A 22,627-nucleotide genomic window follows, 5' to 3' on the forward strand; every position below is an offset into this window, starting at 1 on the left:
TGGAAAGTCCCAGGGTCGAGCCGAGCCGAGCAGGCCGATGAAAGTCCTGAGCTTTTTTTTCTCTAAAATGCACCCCGTCCTAATGTTTTGCTCTGCAGTTTGTGGTTTAATGTAGCATATTATGCAGTGACCAGTTATGTTTCCCTGTGCTGTTTGTATTGAAGGATATTCACTGGATCAACAAGATTGGATGGAAATGCTATTGGTAGGTTTCTCATTGCTCATTCTGTTTGTGCTAATTATGATGCAGGACCTCAACCCAGAATATTGACCATCGATCCCCTTACCTCCACAGTTGCTTCTTGACCCACTTAGATCGGAAGTTTTTTTTCCTGCAGAAAATAATAATTCAATTATTCATAAATGCGGTTCCAACGGTTAAATGCCCCGCTTGTGTTAATGTATTGGCCTCGCAGACGATGAGAACTGAACGGCTTGTTCCTGTGCTGTACTGTTCTACGTTCTCTCACTGTGCATCCATCAAGGACTGGAGCATTGAGGATTCCAGTGTATACATTGTGTCACCATGGAGACTCAAGTTTCCTGTTCATGATGTGAAAGTTATTTATCATGCATGCTGAGGGATTTGATTGTCACGAATTGCAACTCAATAAGGAATGTGCTACATTGCCATGCTTCTGTGAGCCATTCATCTTGTACTAGTTCCTGGTTCTCCACCAGTCGGTGGCAAGAATTAAATTCTGTTTTAATCTTGGGCACTTGATCACGGCACATGTGCAACTTTGCCGGCTATGGTCTATTTTGGATAAGATTTTGCATTAGAGCAGAATTACCTGTATATGAATAGATAATTGAACAAGCCAAGTCGATTTACATGGACAGAATCATGATTGTAGTGCATTCAATACAAGATCAGCAGAACATTTCCAGAATATTTGTTGATGATGGCAAGCAATTTTCCCAGTAATATCATATTTCTTTAACCAACACCAACCAAATCTATAGGGAAAAAAATGCAGATGCTGGTTTAAATCGTAGGTCGACTCAAAATGCTGGAGTAACTCAGTGGGTCAGGCAGCATCTCAGGAGAGAAGGAATGAGTGATGTTTCGGGTCGGGACCCTTCAGAAAAGTCTCGACCCAAAACATCACCCATTCCTTCTCTCATGAGATGCTGCCTGACCCGCTGAGTTACTCCAGCATTTTGTATCTACCAACCAAATCTAAATAATTTGATACCACCTCCTTGTTTATTTTCTTATCTCACCATGTACTATTTGACTTGTGTTAACTTCCTAAATATTGAATGCTTTTCAATCATGTCAGATAGTATGCCAAAAAGAAAATAATAAAAATAAATGCAGAACAGGATTTTAAAGATTGGGAAGAAAATCACTTAGGATTGATATTTGAGCAATGAAATGGGTTAATGAGTTTTCAAGAGAGAGTTGGATTCAGCTCTTGGGGCTAAGGGAATCAAGGGGATATGGGGAAAAAGCAGGAACGGGGTACTGATTTTGGATGATCAGCCATGATCATATTGAATCGAAGGGCCGAATGGCCTACTCCTGCACCTAATTTCTATGTTTCTAATTCATAAGGCATTGTGAAAAGTAAAAACGTAATTATTTTCCATTTGCCAGTTGATTTTGTGCATTGGCTCTGTGCTGTGTCTATGGACGAACTCGGTTCACCTCTCAATCCAAGAATGTTCAGCCTTCAAAAGATAGTTGAAATCTCATACTATAATATGGGTCGCATCAGGCTTCAGTGGTCACGAATTTGGGAAGTGATTGGAAACCATTTTAATAAGGTACAGTTATCTTGCATTTGTCTCTTGTAAAATTTTATGTTGTCTTGGGTCAAAAATTTACTTCAGCATTTGAATGTTTCATGTGCAATATTTTAAAGTCGAGTTAATTCTTGCAGAAATAATTCAAACAGGCGAGTTGTGTTTGTAACAGAAGCTGAACATTTTGTTCGTCATTGACTCTGTGTCTTTATGTTGGCACAGGTCGGGTGCAATCCAAATGAGGATGTTGCTATTTTTGCAGTTGACTCTCTGAGACAGCTGTCAATGAAATTTTTGGAAAAAGGAGAGTTGGCAAATTTTCGGTTCCAGAAGGACTTTTTGCGACCTTTTGAACACATTATGAAAAGGAACAGGTAGGCATCTTCGATCACTGATGAAAAATAATTAAAGATAGAAATAAGGTGGCATCTTAAGAACAACTCTTACTTTAGGTACCTGTCTCTTGGTAACTTTTATTGTCTATTCCCAACAATGTTGTTTCGTGTATAGACACAAAATGTTGGAGTAACGCAGCGGGTCAGGCAGCATCTCTGGAGAAAAGGAACAGGTGACGTTTCGGGTCGGAACCCATCTTCAGATACTTCGGACAAAGTTACAGAAAATCAATTACATTGCTGAAACAACTTAATGATCCTAGCTTCCTTTGCCAGAACACAAATCAGATTTCCTCGTGAATTGTTGAGTCGAAATTTGTATTAAAATGGATCCTGAGGAGTCGTTGAAGACAGGGAAAGGAACTAGTCTCCAAACTATGAAGCCCCTCAAGTGGACACCTTCTCTTTTGCAAATGTTAAAGTGGGGAGGAGAAATTCCACATCATCTCATAGACAGTCTGCGAGTATGGTTGGAGTTATTAAACAGAAGGTTGAGGCAAAAAAAATGAAATCAAATGGTAACAACAAACATGGGATTGAACTCGTGTTTTAAGTCTCTACCCCACTGTAGACTTTGGACTTTGATTCTCGAACTGATCTGCCATACTAAGAACTATATTCTGCACTGTGCATCTATCCCTTTGCTCAACCCATCCATTGGACTTGAGTTTGACTTGATTGTATATATACCTAGTATTATCTGATTTGATTGGTTGCATGCAAACCAAAGCTTGTCACTATATCTCGGTACCTATGACAACTATAAAAGCATGGTGCTGCAGAAAGCAATGGTAGAGAGATGTGGGAAATGAGGCCAAAGACGAAACTTGGAATATCTCTGAGGGGACTTGTGGGGATGAACACTGATGACATTGAGGTCCAGGGTTAATGAAAATATGGTTGCTTAACTTGTGCTCACAGGTCACCAACGATAAAGGACATGGTCATTCGGTGCATTGCGCAGATGGTGAATTCACAGGCTTCAAATATCCGTTCAGGATGGAAGAACATATTTTCGGTATTCCACCAAGCTGCTTCGGATCACGATGAACCAATTGTGGAGCTGGCCTTCCAAACCACGGGACACATTATCTGTAAATGTTCCTTGCTGTCCTTCTCAAGTTGTTGTACTATTTATTTTAATCAACCCCCGAACAAGTATTTTTAATATATAAAATGGTCAAATAAGTGTTACAGATAGATAATTGCATTTGCAGCAGCATTTAATTAAATAAAATAGATCAAAATATGTAATAAATGACAATTAAAAAAACTGTTGGATTAACTCAGTGGGTTAGGCAGCATCTCTGGAGAACTTCTATGAATAGGTGATATGTCTTTCAGAGATCCTGCTTGACCCACTGAGTTTAATCCAGCACATTGTGTATTCTGTTATTATTTTGTAAGCCAGCATCAGCGTTTATTTGTGTCTTTACCAATGACAATGTCAGATTGTCTTGATGTGGTGAAAGCTTTTTATTAATGCGAGTATATTTTGAGTCTTTTCATAACTGCAAAGTCTGTAACTGCGGTGCGGTGATGAGCTTTCCCTGTGTGAATTAGCTTTTGTCTCCTAGCGGATATCTTCAAGAAACACTTTCCAGCAGCAATTGATTCATTCCAAGATGCTGTGAAATGTTTATCTGAGTTTGCTTGTAATGCTGCTTTTCCTGACACCAGTATGGAAGCGATAAGATTCATTCGTCATTGTGCCACATACGTGTCTGAGCGACCACAGGTGAGATTGAGGAAGACACTGATGTGTTTAGAGCTTTTGGTGGTACAAGCAGATGCCAGAATGTCGATTAACTACATTTCAACTACTGTTACTGTTGCCTTGTGATTATATTAGTTTGCGTGCAGTGAGATTTTGCAAACGACTATGTGATAACGTTTTGGAGATCATGGGTGATGGCTAGCTACTGTTTGGCCGTCAGGGACAACCGCTGCTTTTCCTCAGTGTCTTGGGTCCAACTGCAACAAAAGGGGCGGCACAGTGGCGCAGCGCTAGAGTTGCTGCCTTACAACGCCAGAGACCGGGATCGATCCTGACTATGGGCGCTGTCTCTCGGGAGTTTGTACGTTCTCCCAGTGACCTTGTGGGTTTTCTCCGGGTGCTCCGGTTTCCTCCCACATTCCAAAAACGTACAGGTTTGTAGGTTAATTTGGCTTTGGTAAAATTGTAAGTTTTTTCCTAGTGTGCCGGTAGTGCTGGTATACGAGTATAAACAAAGCTTGAATCCAGACCACAAGTGATCCAAGAACAGGTGGTTAAAAGTTAAGACAGATGTAAGGACTCTTAAAGTCTACTCAAATATGTATGAATAGAAATGAGCACCCCAAAATATGTAGACAATTTACAGACAAGCTTTTCTGCTCTTTATGAAAATTCCTTAAAGTTCCTGAATACATGTCAAATAGGTTTCCTGCAATTTGGGGAAAGAAAGGTAACATGAGTAGATGATTTTCAGCATGACTTGTTTGTTCTTGGCTCTGAACAAAACCTGTGCCGCGGTACAAGGAACTGTTTCTGCAGGCACAAACAAGATGTTGTCGTGTATATGATTGTGATTTAAGTAAACATTTAGTTTTCTGTATATCAGCGCATTGTGAGTCGGCGCATTTTGTATTGACGTTCAAATGTTTCAATAGGTGCTGAAGGAGTACACCAGTGATGACATGAATGTAGTTCCTGGAGATAGAGTGTGGGTACGAGGATGGTTTCCAATTTTGTTTGAGCTTTCCTGTATTATAAATCGTTGCAAATTGGATATTCGCACAAGGTAATAAACAGTTGATATTTTCACATTTTTCTAAGAAATGCTTGGCTTTTGTATTAATAATAATTTGTGCTTAATGTTTTTATGAAACTTCTTTTGCAGAGGGCTGACGGTGATGTTTGAAATAATAAAAAGCTATGGTCAAACATTTGAGAAACATTGGTGGCAAGATTTATTCAGGGTTATCTTTCGTATATTTGATAACATGAAGCTTCCTGAACAGCAGACTGAAGTAAGGCATAAGTGGTTATTCTCCACGTTTCAGTGTTTCATTAACCTACTGAACAACTAACTATCTGTCAATAATGGTGTTAGTTATAATTTGTATTTGTAGTTAATTTGAAAAATGTCAATTTGTGCATCAAATTATGAATGGCAGTGAAATGGTGACAGGTGCAGATAACACAAGCTTGAGTTGTTTTCATTTAATACTTGAAGGACAAATTAGTTTTCTTGAGGCTAATACCAGGGCTTGACAAATAACAGGTATCTCTTAGAATTAGCTGGCACAGACATGATAAACATCGTGGCCTGCCTTGTAATTGTATTATGTCTCCAGAGAAAAAAATACTGAATTTAATTTTTTATATGATATTTTCATAGTTAGATACATGATTTATCTTCAGTTTGTTTAACTTAGATTGCTAATGTATCTTAAGACCTAGAAAATGTTGTTAACAGTTGATTTTAATGTTTAATTTATTAATTCTAAGATCTCAAAATCATGGGCAATAAATGTTGGTGATTCCAGCCACAAATCTTCCTCTTGAAGGATGTGGTGAGTCAGCTCCAACTGCAGTAGTCTTGGGGTGGCACATTGGCGCAGCGATAGAGTTGCTGTCTTACAGCACCAGAGACCCAGGTTCGATCCAGACAATGGGTGCTGTCTGCAGAGAGTTTGTATGTTCTCCCTGTGACTGCATGGGTTTTCTCTGGGTGCTCCGATTTCCTCCCATATCCCAAGGCGTATAGGTTTGTAAGTTAATTGGCTTCAGTAAATTATCTCTAGTGTGTAGGATAGTGTTAGTGGATGGCCGATCTCTGGTCCGCACAGACTCGGTGAGTCAAAGGGCTTGTTTCCACGCTGTATCTCTAAAATCTAAAGCGGTCATGTTTATGTAACTGGTCCAGTTAATTCTCCAGTCACTGCTGATAACCCGAGGACAGTGTTTTTTTTAAACTGTACGCACTAGTACAGTGTACCGGCAACTCTAAAATGATTTTTAAAACTTCTTAATATTGCAAAAAGAACACTAAACTTTAAAAAAAATAATGTTTATGAAATAACTTTAGATAGTCAGGCCCTTAAACGGCTTAAGCAGCTTATAAGGTTCCAAATGGAATTCAAGGGAGGCACAGTGACAGCCTCTGTAGAGCTGCTGCTTCACAGCGCCAGAGACCCGGGCTCGAACCTGACCTCAAGTGTTGTCTGTGCGGACTTTGCACAATCTCCCTGTGACCGTGTGCATCTCCTCCAGGTGCTCCAGTTTCATCTTGCATTCCAAAGATTGTGGGTTAATTAGTTGCTGCACAAAACTGAAGCAATTATGTTCAGTATATTTTTGGCTTGCTGCTGTGAATTGTATGAAATAGATGTGATTCTTTTCCTCATCGTACAGAGTGTTTATGTTTTTTAAGAACCAACTTCAGGGATTAAACGTTTTGCCTTATTTTTTTCCAGAAATCTGAATGGATGACAACTACCTGTAACCATGCACTCTATGCAATTTGCGATGTTTTCACACAATTTTATGAAATCTTAAATCATATTCTATTGGATGACATATTTGCTCAGTTACATTGGTGTGTGCAACAAGGTAACCCTATTTCAGAAATATTTTAAATCTTTTTAAAAAATGTGTTGGGTTACATTTAAATGCCAGCTGCAGGTGCCGACATGTTGTACTCAATATTTTATCTATTGGCCTCCAAGAACAAGTGTTTAGTTTAGAGATACCGCATGGAAACAGGCCCTTTGGTCCACCAATTCTATGCTGACTGTCGATTACCCGTCCACATTAGTTTTAGGTGTAGGAAGGAACTGCAGATGCTAGTTTACACCGAAGATAGGCACAAAATGCTGGTGTAACACAGCGGGGGGCAGGCAACATTGCTGGAGAGAAGAACAGGTGACATTTCGGGTTGAGATTCGTTTTATGTTACCCCACTTTTGCATCCACTCCCCTCACACTAGGGGCAATCTACAGGGGCCAATTAAACTACAAACCCGCACGTCTTTGGGATATGTGAGGAAACCGGAGCGCCCGGAGGAAATCCACACAGTTACAGGGAGAAGGTGCAAACTCCAGACAGACAGCAGCTAAGATCAGGATTGAACCCATGTCTCTGACGCTATGAGGCAACGGCTCTACCAGCTGTACCACTGTGCTGCCCCTTGTGTTACATAGATCATGCTAACCAAATTTAGTTTGTTTGGTGAGAATGAATCCATTTGCTAAATTTATGCTTTGATGTGAAATAAAAATGAAAAGCAGCTAGTCGATCTGGACTTTGAATAATTTTCTTCTTGGTCCCGTTCTTTCATGTAGATAATGAACAGCTGGCCCGATCAGGGACAAATTGTTTAGAAAATATCGTGATACTAAATGGTCAAAAATTCAGTCCCTTGGTGTGGGATAAAACTTGCGACTGCATGCTAAATATCTTCAGGACAACGATTCCCCATGCGTGAGTTTGTTTTCTAATCTTCGGCTAAACTAAACAGGTTTTCATAATTTATTCTCTAAACATTGTAAGTGCAACTTTTGTGTAATAATGTTAACACATCATTCTCTCTTAAACATTGTAATGCCCTAATCTACCCAAATAGACTGACAAACATGTTCTGCCGTTTACAGCCTTTTGGCATGGCGGCCTGCAGGCAGAGAGGAAGATTCTTCAGAGAAGGGTTCAGTGAGTGTAATTTAAAATGGTTGTATAAATTTAGAAGATATTTAAAGCACATTGGTTGTGGGTGTTTAATACCTGTTGTAATCTGATGTTATGTCGAATGTTTTTATAGGATCCAGAAGCTGACAGGCAATCTATCTGCAGCACGGAGCGAAATACTTCAGAGAAAGGTCAGAGTCAATTTAGCCAAGTATCTACAACCAGTGATGAGATTTGGAAATATAAACAGAATACGTGTAAGTATTGCGGTTGTATCAGTTATGGTGCTGTAAGTTTGCAAGCTGATAGTTTCTCAAAATGGAATCTTAAAATTTTATTCTTGCCTTTTCTGATTAAGCTTCAAGTGACGGTATCACAAAATGTTGGAGTAACTCAGCGGGTCAGGCAGCAGTCCCCTCGCCCCCTCCCCTGACATCAGTCTGAAGAAGGGTCTCGACCCGAAACGTCACCCATTCCTGAGATGCTGCCTGACCCGCTGCGTTACTCCAGCATCTTGTGATATTTTCAATTTGTACCAGCGTCTGCAGTTACTTTTTTACACAAGCTTCAAGTGACAAGCAGTCACAACTTGAAATTTAAAAAATGATTTTTAAACGCATCTTTGGTTTTCATTGGAGTGTATACTTCAGTCTGAATCTTGCCAAAAGTTCAAAGTGACTTCATGTTCCCTGCTGGTATTCTGCCTTAAATTAACTATGCAGTATTTAATATGGGGAAGCGCACATGGATGTGTTCTGCACTTTTTATCCTGGCACTGGTGCTTTTCTTGTGAACAAAAAAGTACCGTGATGAACAATTAATAAACATGTAATGTTGGCAGGAAAGAAAATAATGATGGTAAATATTTGCGAGGTGCAGGTTTGTAATCCTGTCACAGGGCGGCACAGTGGCGCGGGGGTGGCGCTGGGGCGGCACAGTTACGCAGCGGTAGAGTTGCTGCCTTATAGCGCCAGAGACCCGGGTTTGATCCTGACTAAGGGTGCTGTCTGTTCGGAGTTTGTACATTGAATTCTCCCTGTGACCGCATGGGTTTTCCCCGGGTGCTCTGGTTTCCTTGCACACTCCAAAGACGTGCAGGTTTGTAGGTAAATGGGCTTTGGTAAAATTGTAAATTGTCCCTAGTGTGTGTAGAACCGTGTTAGTGTGCGGCATGAGCGCTTGTCGGCGCAGACTAGATGGGCCGAAGGGCCTGTTTCTGCGCTATATCTCTACAGTTTAAAAAGCACTGTCTGACATTAAATCTAATTCTGGGGGCTATATTATTCACAGATCCCTTTTATAACTTTGGAAAGATGTAAATATTTCTGTATGTTGTGGACTTGGGATTCAACACAATATAGCCACCAGGGGCACTAGATGCTCAAATAGCTTGAGAGGTTTTCCAAGATATGCTTCTCCAACCCTGAGCAGACTAGATCGTAGGCGACAATACATTGAAGATAGACACAAAATGCTGGAGTAACTCAGCAGGACAGGCAGCATCTCTGGAGAGAAGGAATGGGTGACGTTTCAGGTCGAGACCCTTCAGAAATGTAGAATGGTCATTGTTGGCTGAGGGGAAGGTGACAACGAGGAATACAAACAGTAAAATTAATCAGCAGGACCATGAAACTGGTCTGAGAGTTGGGGTGAGGAGGGACACAGAGAGAAGGAAAGCAAGGGTTACGGAGTTAGAGAAATCAATATTCATACCGCTGGGTTGTAAAGTGCCCAAGCAAAATACACGACAGTACATTGTCAATTAAATAAATATGATGATGACAACTTGCTTGTCACTTCAAGTAATTGCTGCCAACATGAAGACGACTACAAAATTTCCTATGAGGGAGTGCGGTGTAGGTTCACAAGGTTAATTCCCGGGATGGCTGGACTGTCATATGTTGAAAGAGTGGAGCGACTGGGCTTGTATATACTGGAATTTAGAAGGATGAGAGAAGATCTTATTGAAACATTTAAGATTATCAAGGGATTGGACATGCTAGAGGCAGGAAACGTGTTCCCGATGTTGGGGGAGTGCAGAACCAGGGGCCCCGGTTTAAGAATAAGGGGGAGGCTATTTAGAACGGAGATGAAGAAAACCTTTTTCACCCAGAGAGTTGTGAATCTGTGGAATTCTCTGCCTCAGAAGGCAGTGGAGGCCAATTCTCTGGATGCTTTCAAGAGAGAGATAGAGCTCTGAAAGATGGGAGAGTCAAGAGATATGGGGAGAAGGCAGGAACGGGGTACTGATTGTGGATGATCAGCCATGATCACAGTGAATGGCGGTGCTGGCTCGAAGGGTCAAATGGTCTACTCCTGCATCTATTGTCTATTATCTGTAATTAATTAACATTTTGAAATGGATACCATGGTAAATGAAAAGCACAAAAATACATTTTAAATATTAGCACAATTTAAAGCCAGATCTGAAATTGAATGCATTATGTTCTTCTTTGATTTAACATTTGTTTGATTTCCTGGCAGTATCGGATCAGAAGCTCTTTGCCACTCTCCTCATCAAATGCGTTGTGCAGTTAGAATTAATCCAAACAATAGACAACATCGTATTCTTTCCTGCAACTAGCAAAAAGGAAGATGCTGAAACTATGGCAGCTGTTCAGGTACAATAATAAAAATGTTTGCTTGTTGCAATTTCCACTTATTGCAGCATCCGAGGCCAATTCTCTGGATGCTTTCAAGAGAGAGTTAGATAGAGCTCTTAAAGATAGAGGAGTCAATGGGATATGGGGAGAAGGCAGGCACGGGGTACTGATTGTGGATGTTTTGCCATGATCACGGTGAATAGCGGTGCTGGCTCGAAGGACCGAATGGCCTACTTCTATGGCACCTATTGTCTATTAGTTTAATTTAGACATACAGTGTGGAAACAGACCCTTTGGGTCCACCGAGTCCGTGCCGACCACCGATCACCCAATCATACGAAGTTTATGCTACACACTAGGGACAATTTACAGAAGCCATTAACTTACAAACCTGCACATCTTTGGAATGTGGGAGGAAACCAGAGCACCTGGAGGAATCCCACACAGTCATATGGAGGACGTGCAAACTCCCTGCAGCATCCGAGGTCAGGATTGAACCTGGGTCTCTGGTGCCGCAAGTCCACCACTGCTCCACTATATGCCATGCCATAACTGAGCACAGAAAGTAGTGTTACAATTACAGCAAAAGTACAGATAAAAGTACAGAAAAGTACAGATGCACTTTGGCAGAAATAACTTGGAGAGGGAGTACACCATGAATGGAAGGACCCTAGGGAAGACAGGGGTACAGAGGGACCTTGGAGTACAGGTACACGTCCTTGAAGGCAGCAGGACAGGTGGACAGGGTGGTTAAAAAGGCATATGGGTTACTGGCCTTCATTAGCCGGGGCATCGAATATAAAAGTAGGGGGGTAATGATGGAATTGTACAGAACACTGGTGAGGCCACAGCTGGAGTATTGTGTACAGTTCTGGTCACCACATTATAGAAAGGATGTGATAGCTTTGGAGAGGGTGCAGAGGAGATTCACCAGGATGCTGCTAGGGATGAAGGGCCTCGGCTATGAGGAGAGACTGAGCAGACTGGGGTTGTTTTCCCTGGAGCAGAGAAGGCTGAGAGGGGACATGATCGAGGTGTACAAGATCATGAGGGGCATAGATAAGGTAGATGGCGGGGAACTTCTTCCACTGGTGGAAGGTTCAACAACGAGGGGACATAGATACAGGGTAAGGGGAGGGAGGTTTCGGGGGGATGTGAGAAAGAACTTTTTCATCCAGAGGGTGGTTGGAGTCTGGAACTCACTGCCTGGGGTGGTGGTGGAGGCGGGAACACTCACAACGTTTAAGAGGCATTTGGATGGGCACTTGAAATACTACAACATTCAGGGCTACGGTCCAAATGCGGGAAAATGGGATTAAAATTAGACTGTGTTTGGTAACGGGCGGCACGGACACGATGGGCCGAAGGGCCTCTTTCTGTGCTGTAGGACTCTCTCTTTCTCTCTAAGAAAAAAGGTTCAAGTGCCAGAAAGGTAGATTGGAATATCGGGAATTTTCATCCTTGGCAAATGCACAGTGTCTTCAGGAGTCTGATATCAGTGGGGATGAAGTTGTTCTTGAATCTGGTGGTACATGCTTTCTACCCAATGGGAGAGGGAAGAAGAGAGAATGACCGGGGTGTGAGCGATCCTTGCTTATATTGGCTGCTGGGAGGCATCCTGATGCTTTCTATGACGTGTCTGTTGAAATTGGTAAGAGTTATTGGAGACATTTTGAATTTCTTTGTCTTCTCAGGAATTGGAGACTTTCTTGGTGTAGCGTAGGTGTAGTTGAACCAGGACAAAATAGTCAATGATATTTCTTAAATAAGCGCAATTTGAAATAATAACATAATGCATTTTAGTAGTGATTCAATGCAGGGCAAAGCATATGTCAATGTTTTCATGTTCTGTTGGTCTGACTAAAATGATAGAACACATTTTATTTTCATGCATGGGCTGAAAGAACTGCAAGGTTGTCACTAAACAAAATTGTTCTTGTATGCAGAAGGATTCGATCATTCCTGAGATTCATATTGATACCGAAGACCGGGGAATGTACCAATACATGACCTCTCAACAGATATTCAAGCTTTTGGATTGTCTGCTGGAGTCGCATTCATTTGCAAAATCTTTCAACTCAAATAATGAACAAAGGACAACGCTTTGGAGAGCAGGTAAAAATTGGAAACTTCACAGTTTAAATTTGTTTATATTGAATTAACCCCCGATCCTTTCCACTCGTCACTTTAATTTCATGTTTCATGTATTTTGTGTTTTATGACTGTTGGCAGATAAATTTCGCTCCTGGGATAAATAAAGTTCTATCATATTGTATCGTACTTGCATTAATATACTAAAAATTCCACATCCTTACCTATACTTGGGAATAATAGTGTGTAAATAGTGTCGAATTAGTGTAAACTGGTGTTGATGATCAGCAGAGTCCAGGTGGATTGTAGAACCTCTTTCTCTGCTTTATCTCTCTGACTCTATGAAGACATAGGGCAATAAGGCACCAACATCAACTTGCATTGTACAAGACCTGAGGAGGTTTATCAAAGGTTCTACCAGCATTAGCTCCCCTTAAACGAGGTCTTTTATTCCCTTGCATGCAGAGCTTGCTTCTCTAATATTTATTATGCATCCAAAATAACCAAACGTTTACCATATGTAGTATAAGAAGATAACTGCAGATGCTGGTACAAATCGAAGGTTTTTATTCACAAAATGCTGGAGTAACTCAGCAGGTCAGGCAGCATCTCGGGAGAGAAGGAATGGGTGACGTTTCGGGTCGAGACCCTTCTTCAGACGTTTACCATGTTGACTTTCATAGTTAATTTACTGTTGGAACACAGAACAGTACAGCAGAGTAACAGGCTCTTCGGCTCTGAGCTCTGTCAAACATGATGTCAGGTTAAACTAACCACCTCTGCCAGCATGTGATCCATATCCCTCCATTCCCTGCATCTCCATGTATCTCTTCAAAAGCGTCTTAAGCATCTCTAAGGCATCTGCCTCCACCACTACCACCCCTAGCAGCCCCTTCCAAACACCCACCAGGAGGCAACGTCCAAGGAAAATGATTTTTTAAGCAGAATTTCACGCATGACTGGGGCGGTGCAGCGGTAGAGTTGCTGCCTTACTGCACCAGAGACCCGGGTTTGATCCTAACTATGGGTACGGAGTTTGTATGGAGCCTATACGTTCTCTGTGTAACCACACAAGTTTTCTCCGAGTGCTCCGGTTTCCTCCCACTCTCCAAAGATGTGTGGGTTTATAGATTAATTGGCTTATGCAAATTATTAATTGTTCGAGTGTGTGGTGTGCCGGGTGATCACGGGTCGGCACGGACTCGGTGAACTAAAGGGCTGTTTCTGTGTTGTATCTCTAAAGTCTAAAAGACTAAAAGCAAATTAGTAAAACCTCTGGAAATTGATATGCTAAAGAGCAGAACAGGCTTGCCTCTGAATGACTGTGATTTTTAATAACATGACTATTAAGGATTCTCTTCTATTTTTCTCTCTAGGATTTAAAGGGAAGTCCAAACCTAATCTTTTGAAGCAGGAAACCAGTAGTCTTGCGTGCTGCCTGCGCATGCTGTTCCGCATGTACACAGATGAAAACCGACAGGATTCTTGGGATGTTATACAGAAACGACTATTGGAGTATGAGAATTTATTTACAGTGTATTTTTAGTAACTCTGTATGATATATTTGTCATGGAAGTGGGCCAATAGTAAGACTAGTGACTTAAAACAATGTGCTTAACATTCTGTTTTGCAAATTGGAAATGTTTAATGTTTAATATATTTATTAGTAGAATGGAAGCTGTATGTACCATGTGTAGGAAGGATCTGCAGATGCTGGTTTGACACCAAGAATAAGACACAAAATGCTGGAGTAACTCAGCGAGACAGGCAGCACCTCTGGAGAGATGGACCCCTTTTATCGGGTCTCGACCCGAAACGTCACCCATTCCTTCTCTCCAGAGATGCTGCCTGTCCCGCTGAGTTACTCCAGCATTTAGTGTCTATCTTAGTAATATGTAACAGTCTGAAGAAGGGTCCTGACCTAAATCTTTGCCTATCCATGTTCTCCAGAGATGCTGCCTGTCATTACCATTCCAGTAACTTCCAGCAGAATAGTGATGTCTAGTGTTGGAGTGGTATCCATTGCAATAGAGGTGCACAATACGGAAATCAGTGTGGAGACGTGGATAAAGGCAAACAAACCATTTGGAGCTTGTAGCATTGTGCTCTTAAAGCCCTGTTGCAGATGGATACTGCCGCCTACTGGTAGCACCTTTTTAGAAATGGGGAGGTGACGTGCCATTTCTTATGAAGGGTAGTTTAGTTATTGCTCGCAAGTTATAGGAGCAGAATTAGGCCATTCGACCCATCGATTCTACTCCACCATTCAATCATGGCTGACCTCTGCCTCCTGATCCCATTTTCCTGCCTTCTCCCCATAACCCTTGACCCCCTTTCCAATCAAGAATTTGTTTATCTCTGTCTTAAAAATATCCACTGACTTGGCCTCCACAGCCCTCTGTGGCGATGAGTTCCACAGATTAACTACCTTCTGATCTATCCTCGTTTTGAGATACAGCGTGGAAACAGGACCTTCAGCCCACTGAGTCCACACCGACCAACGATCCCCATCCACAAGCACTATCCTACACACTGGGGACAATTTTCTTTGCACTACCTGCCCAGGACAATTAACCCTACAATTCTATGTCTTAGTAATGTGGGAGAAAAGCGGAGCACCCAGAGAAATCCCACGCGGTCACTGGGAGAACGTACAAACTCCCTACAGACAGCACCCGGGTCTCTGGCACTGTAAGGCAGCAGCTCTACCGCTGCGCCACCGTGCCGCCACTGCTAGTTCACAACTGCAAAATTACCACTGGTTTACTTCTGTGATTGCGTGTGACTTAATCTACTGTACAAGATCAAAATGAACCAACTCCAATCTGTTTAGTGAAGGGAAACGTCATTTGAAGATTAAAAGTCAATGGAGGGTTTGTTTTCTACCCTGTTATTGTACCGATGTTGGATTGAATCTAGGTTTGTCATTAAACTGGAATGGTGAAATATTATATTTTAATCAAAGTTTATCATGTGGTTAAAGATAGATACAAAGTGCTGGAGTAATTCAGCGGGCCAGGCAGTATTTCTGGAGAAAAAGGATGGGTGGCATTTCGGGTCTTCAGACTTCTGAAGAAAGGTCTCAACCCGAGACGTCACCCATCCTTTTTCTCCAGAGATGCTACCTGATCTGCTGAGTTACTCCAGCACTTTGTGTCTATCTTTGGTATAAACCAGCATCTGTAGTTCCTTGTTTTGTACATTTTATCGTGCGGCTGTCGAATTTAAACCTTGTTATTATTCACGGAAACCATTTGTCTTCCTTCAGTGTTTGTTGTGAAGCGCTAGCTTATTTCATAACCTTGACCTCTGAAAGCCATCGTGAAGCTTGGACAAGCTTATTGCTGCTCTTCCTCACAAAGACCCTCAAAACTAGTGATGAAAAGGTACGGAAATATATTTTTAGATATTCATCGGATATAATATGATATTCATCTGATATAATATGATGTTTGAAGACCAACACCAACCATAGCTATCAGAACTAATATCATTAGATCAAACTTTGCTGTTGGTATGAAATGTATCCCAGTGGCTGCCGCACAGGGGGCTTCACATGCTTTGTCAAAGAACTTAATGTATTTGTAAAACATGCATACAGAAATAGAACGGTTAGGAGTACCTTTTAAGTTGTGAATCTGTGGAATTCTCTGCCTCAGAAGGCAGTGGAGGCCAATTCCCTGAATGCATCAAGAGAGAGCTAGATAGAGCTCTTAAGGATAGTGGAGTCTAGTGGATAGGGGGGTATGGGGAGAAGGCAGGAACGGGGTACTGATTGAGAATGATCAGCCATGATCACATTGAATGGCGGTGCTGGCTCGAAGGGCCGAATGGCCTACTCCTGCACCTATTGTCTATTGCCTATTGTCTAAAGACATTAAGCTTGTTTCATTTGAAGAGAAAGCAGATGGGATGACCCAAATTGTCTCCTTCGGCTGTCACTTCTATGATAGTAAAAAATCTACTTTTGTTTCAAACATTATTCTGTCAGTTTTTGAAACAAAAGTAGAAACGGCTGTTAATATTCAATTTCTTTTGCAAAGTATCTTTTAAGTGATTCTCCAGTTCCTAATCGAAAACCCCTAATTAAATCCACACAGTACAAATAATGGTAATAGATTTAGCAGTCATGTTACACCCAATTTGCGTGTATGAAAGTGCATGTTGTAGCAGGACTCCCTGAATGGGTATTAACGTCCTGTTGGCCTGCCTGCCTCGCTCTTTTTAAATTGAATATTGAGCACCGTCAAATTAGTTGACCTGTGGCTCATTGCATTATTCTGCTTATTAGCAACATTTATTGAAGTTGGTAGCAGAAAAAAAATAGAGTAATTGGAGGGTAAAAAGTATGATGCAGATGAATTTTACAACCAGTGACAACTGTGTAATATTTAAGACAGTTAGAGCGAGATATGAGGAAAAGGTACTGACAGTTTCATTTACAATTGGGGGCACGCGCACTAGCGCAGCAGTAGAGTTGTTGCCTTATGGTGCCAGGGACTCGGCTTCGATCCCGACTACAGGTGCAGTTTGTACGTTCTCCCCGTGACCGCGTGGATTTTCTCCGAGATCTTTGGTTTCCACCCACACTGCAAAGACATACAATTTTGTAGGTTAATTGCCTTGGTGTAAATGTACATTGTCCCTGGTGTGTGTAGGATAGTGTTAATGTGTGCAAGGATCGCTGGTCGGTGCGGACTCGGTGGGCCGAAGGACCTGTTTCCGCGCTGTGTCTCTAAACTAATTCCAGCTCTAATTTGATTTTGTTTTTGTTGCAGTTTAAGATCCACGCGTCTGCATACTACCCTTATCTGTGTGAAATTGTGCAGTTTGACCTGATCCCTGAGCTGCGTGTGGTTCTACGCAAGTTCTTTCTTCGCATTGGCGTTGTATTCCGAATCTGCCAACAGGCAGAGCAGCCAAAAGAAGCTGCTACATAACAGAGTGGGCATGCGTTTCCTCTTCCCTCCCGCCAATGGGAGGACATCCTGGAAGCTAAAGAATATGTTTCATCTTGGAGTGAATTTTGAGCTTTATTTAAGAGGATTCTCAAATTAACAATGTTTATCCTGTATTTTAAAGGGTATTTTATGAGGCAGTTATCCTGACTCGCCATGTAATCTAAAGTTTGAGTTTTTATTTTTGTTGTCTTGAAGGAATGTCAGCATTTTCCTTCCTCGTGTATTTAGTATCTGAAAAATACCCAGCGAAACCATTTCAGGGATTGAATTGTTATATATTCTGAAACACTACAGTCTTAAACAATAAATAGTTAAGTTGAATGTATAGTCAGCAAACTGTACAGTGTAAACTGCAGTCATGAACTTTGTAAGTTGACTTGTCACACTGTCAATGCTTTTAAATTGGTAACGTGAGTATGTTTTTCAATTGCAGTTGTGAAATAATGCTTGACACATTGGTATGAATTACTTATTGTGGGAATTATGGTAATTGATAAAAGCAAAGGTTTCGGTGATCCATCAGATGAGAAAAAAGTTATTAGGTTTTTGCGTCATTACTTGCCTGTAAATGAAAGCAATTCAATTTTGTGTTGGGTAGATGTGAAGAATCGGAAGGCTTTGATTTTTGTTTTCTTGTGTAATTGCAATGGAGTTTGCACACTCAGTTTTTCTTCCTAATTATAATCACAATTATCATAGACATTAAGACGAGCACAATTAGAGTAAAATGCAAAGTACTGGAGTAGCTCAGCAGATCAGGCAACATCTCTGGAGGACATGGACTTGTGACGTTTTGGGTCGGGACTCCTCTTCAGAATCTGCAAGGTCGCCTGTCCAAGTCCTCCAGAGATTCTGTGTGACCGGCTGAGTTATTCAGCACTTTGTGTTTTGCTCAGGTTTCCAGCATCTACTGGTCCACATGTCTCTGAGCACAATTAGAAACACACCGAACACCAAAAAAAAACACCAATGAAGCTGACTTTCAAAGCTATTTTAGAGCAAGCAAAACTGTCTTTTAAAGTAAAATATACAGGTTATACAAAAATATAATTAAATATATCGATTACCTTGATGTCCTCTTAACATGATAAAACTTCAATTATGGTGAATGACCAGAAAAATAAATCTCTCGCTCTTTAATTATAATTTAGCTGAGGATCCTGAATCTTCAGGGGCAAATCCTTCACCAGATAAATGTATCTTATCTGTTAAATCTGCAGATTTGGTAACAACTCAGTTTCACCAGAATGATTTGAAATATGGTGTTTAAAAATGCATCTTTCTGTTGAGGAGAGTGAGCTTTTTATATTAATTAAAATCATATAATTTTATATTAATGATTTAAATCAGTTACGTTACGTTTAGGCTCTGCTGCCTGCAAGCTTATTTAATGGCTAGGGTTTAATACCTAACTTTGCCAGAAAATATTAATGAGCCATTTGGGATTAAGTAATATGATATATCATCAGGCACAATGTTGCTCAATGACACTCATTGTGGCATCTGTTTTTGGTTGATTTGCTTAAACCCTCTTGGGCTTCATGTCGTGCATGTATATTTGGCCAACTCAGATGAGTGAATATCTTAAAATCCAATGGAACAGAGAACTACTTTAACATGGCTTTAATATGTCAATAGGATGTTAATGCCATCTAAGGCTCTGGTTCAGATCTTGGGCAGCCAGTTATAAAGCCAATATTAATTTACAGCATTTAGGTTTATTATGGGTTTGCTCCCAGTTCGTGACCAGTATTCCATGTACAGTCAAATGCTGTATTGATTCCACCAGTGGCACTAAATTGTGGAAAAGAAAATTTTTACATTTTTGCAACTCATCTGTTTGTGGATTATGCATGAGATAAAACGGCTAGTGGGGGCACAAGACTCATAGACCTGACATTGATGCCAATACAGCTAGACGAAAGACTGAACACGGGTAAAATAGCATCTTGCTTCCAAAGTTGAGAGAAATGTAGTCATAATGGCTGTGGTAATGTGATGCACTGCAAAGCCTTGCACAGGTGATCGGTTAAAGGTAACAATGCAGCGTGTCTTGTTGTTGGAATTCTGGGTGGCAAATGTTCAAATGTCGTTGCTCAAGGCGTAAAAAAAAACACGGTGTATTAATGTGAGTAGATAATTACCGAGATAATTGATAGGATCATTATGTTGAATAGTTAACTTGCAAAATTAATTAAAGTATACTTAATATATTTCCTTGAAGGTGGAGGAGTAATTTATGGGATCATTAGGATGATTTTGTTTGACTTGACTTTGCGAAACTGTTGGCGTGTCCTGGGATAAAAATTTGGGTGACCTGGGATAAAATTCAAAATAATTTTCTTAGCTGTCTTTGTTCTAAAACATGTTTTGATTTACGCTGGAAAACAATTCCACATGCCCAGTTTGTAGTTTGAACTAATGGTTATTCTAAATGTGCTATTTGGTTGTTTGACTTTGGCAAGGGCTGTTAATAGAGCTCCATGTTGGGCAACCAACCTCCAGTTGAGAAGAAACTCCGCTAACATTGGGAAGACTTAATTTGGATTGAACCCAACATTCTCTGTGCGGGACATCATGTTTAGGTGTTTTTCTACCTGCTTTGTTGCATTAGCAATACGTTGGTAGTGATGACCAAGTAGGAGGCTGATTTGGACAGTCATTCATTTATCCTAAATCAGAGCTGTTCTCAACTAGCTTTGAGACCTTGTGCAAAAATTTCCAATGTGCTTTTACTCTGCATATGTAAATAAATTCCATGCAGTGAGATTGATGATGATGGAGGGAGGGGATAGTATTTATTGTTAAGACCAGACTGCTATTGACAATGTGTTTTGTCAAGGGATGAAGACATCACCAAATATTAAGCAATGTGAAGTACGTAATAAAGTTGCTGTCAAGCAGACTACAATAATGTGTTAAATTACATGGACACAAAATAACTATTTTGATGCCTTGACCAAATATTTAGTATGGCAGGTGTGAGGAAATTGGTGGGAGCATCTATATAAATTCTTCTAAAAACTTTTTTTTTTTCAAAATAGTGCTTTGAGACTATTCAAAACAAAGTAAGAATAAACAGAACGTTGTATTTGGAGTCAACCTCGGTAGTTTACATTGTTCAACAATATTCAATGAAAGGTGTAATATTTTTAATTAGCTACAATCTTGGCATTTTTTCCTCCTGATTCTAACATTTGGGCTAGGATGTGCTTTGGTGGTGAGGATAGTGATATATGTTTAATTATGTTTCTCTGAATAATTTATTGATTTTTAAAAATTTTCATTTATAAATCTAAAGAGATACAATAATAGCAAATTTATTTAAGTACATTTATGACAAGAGTTTATTAATTAATTCTAAATATAATTGTGGAAAGTTCTTCACCACGCTGATGCATAAGAGAGTTCAATGGAAGGTTATTTATTGGCATAAACGTTCTATGTTCACAGATATCTAACACAAGTAATTTCCAGCATAGATAGACAGGAAATGCTGGAATAACTCAGCGCATCAGGCAGCATCTTCTGGAGAAAAGGAACAGGTAACGTTTCGGGGTCGAGACCCTTCGGTCTGAAGAAGAGTCTTGACCCGAAACGTCACCTGTTCCTTTTCTCCAGAGATGCTGCCTGACCCGCTGAGTTACTCCAGCATTTTGTGTCTATCTTCGGTGTAAACCAGCACTTGCAGTTTCTTCCTACTAATTTTCAGCATAAGTCTGTAAGCCTTGTTTTATGTCCTCTTCTGTTCATTTGTCAAATACAGCTTCTTGGTTGGTGCCATATTTGAGTTACTGTTCTTTCTTAGGCTGCTACATACAGATCACATTATTTGTAATTTTACAACATCAGTAACATTGCTGCTTTCAGTGTGAGCTGTTGCTTTCATGGGAAAAAATGCTTTATATTCATGCAGCTTGGTGTCAACAATGTGTACTGATTTGTCGCACCGACCCTTTTTGATCATCACATCAGTTAGAGGTTGTTTGCCGACAAAAGCACTTCATGATGTATCCCAGTGATCACATTGAGATACAGCACTCTCTCCATTTTGAGGCACTGCCAATAGCTTCATTTGATGTGGCTGCCCCTGAGACGACTGTTGATTCTGTTGGAGATGCAGTAACTTCTGCAAGTGTACCACGCTACCTGAACACAAACTCATTGGAGAATCTCTGGTTGGCTTAAAATAACTCATTTCACTATTTTATTATCAGGCGATGACTTATCTTTCTGCAGTCATGGCACCCAATAGCAAATCACACACTGGCTCAATGTACTTGCTCCTTATGTTTTGAGTTTGTATCTGAATTTTCTATGCAACAGAAAGTGTGGCAAAAATGATTAATGAATGACAGTCAGCTTAAAGGTCCACTGTTTTAACTTGCTCTAATTTTTGCCAAGGCTACCTTGGATGTTGTCAGTCAATACAATTTGTGGACTGACACAAAAAGCTGAAGTAACTGCGGATCAGGCAGCATCACTGGGGAAAAGGAATAGATGACGTTTAGGGACGAGACCCTTCTGACCCGAAACGTCACCTATTCCTTTTCTCCAGAGATGCTGCCTGACCCTCTGAGTTATTCTAGCTTTTTTTTGTCTGTCTTCGGTTTAAACCTGCATCTGCAGTTCCTCCCTACACAATACAATTTTGTATCTGAGTGGTATTTTAAATGCATTGCAATTACTGCTCCATGGTGCCCTCAAAGATATTAATGGTACCAGGTCACGTTAGTCAGTCTTCACATGTAACTTTCAATGGTGGAAGCTGAGAGAGGGTGTCATTCAATGTACATAGATTTCCACTGGGATTGCTGGATAGTGATTCTCAGCAACTATATCTTTCTTTGCCAGCAGTCACTATAGATCCTACAGCTCTGAACATGTTCATGAAAATCGAACCTTGACTTAGTACCAAGCTAAATTATGTCTTTTCATCAGGGAAGACAAATCTCAGGTTATTTTCTTGGAATTCACCAATGGGTGGGGAAAAATAGCTAGCTGGCTTCTTCCTCTGTTGTAGAATAAATCTTTGTTCTCCCACTGTTAATTTAAAATGTTGGCTTATTTATCTCCTGTGTGCAACTGCTGTTCAAACAAAATTCCATTTATTTTCTCGTACCTTTGAAAACAAAATAAAATAATAATGTATTTTC

At 40.6% G+C, this 22,627-nt stretch overlaps 1 protein-coding gene across 1 annotated transcript in view; it reads left to right on the plus strand.

Moving 5' to 3' along the window:
* Nucleotides 1-22,627, plus strand: part of LOC144604535 (brefeldin A-inhibited guanine nucleotide-exchange protein 2-like) — a 66,720-nt gene extending 44,093 nt beyond the window's left edge. The window contains exons 24-39 of the mRNA XM_078419048.1: nucleotides 165-205; nucleotides 1,604-1,773; nucleotides 1,975-2,126; nucleotides 3,069-3,241; nucleotides 3,725-3,885; nucleotides 4,800-4,930; nucleotides 5,030-5,159; nucleotides 6,609-6,744; nucleotides 7,477-7,615; nucleotides 7,786-7,840; nucleotides 7,950-8,073; nucleotides 10,301-10,437; nucleotides 12,366-12,534; nucleotides 13,887-14,025; nucleotides 15,779-15,896; nucleotides 17,289-22,627. Coding sequence (XP_078275174.1) covers nucleotides 165-205; nucleotides 1,604-1,773; nucleotides 1,975-2,126; nucleotides 3,069-3,241; nucleotides 3,725-3,885; nucleotides 4,800-4,930; nucleotides 5,030-5,159; nucleotides 6,609-6,744; nucleotides 7,477-7,615; nucleotides 7,786-7,840; nucleotides 7,950-8,073; nucleotides 10,301-10,437; nucleotides 12,366-12,534; nucleotides 13,887-14,025; nucleotides 15,779-15,896; nucleotides 17,289-17,450 — 2,137 coding nt within the window. The 3' untranslated portion in view covers nucleotides 17,451-22,627. The remainder of the gene's footprint in view (nucleotides 1-164; nucleotides 206-1,603; nucleotides 1,774-1,974; nucleotides 2,127-3,068; nucleotides 3,242-3,724; nucleotides 3,886-4,799; nucleotides 4,931-5,029; nucleotides 5,160-6,608; nucleotides 6,745-7,476; nucleotides 7,616-7,785; nucleotides 7,841-7,949; nucleotides 8,074-10,300; nucleotides 10,438-12,365; nucleotides 12,535-13,886; nucleotides 14,026-15,778; nucleotides 15,897-17,288) is intronic.

The sequence above is a fragment of the Rhinoraja longicauda genome, chromosome 22 (genome assembly GCF_053455715.1).
Source record: "Rhinoraja longicauda isolate Sanriku21f chromosome 22, sRhiLon1.1, whole genome shotgun sequence".
Lineage (NCBI taxonomy): Eukaryota > Metazoa > Chordata > Chondrichthyes > Rajiformes > Arhynchobatidae > Rhinoraja > Rhinoraja longicauda.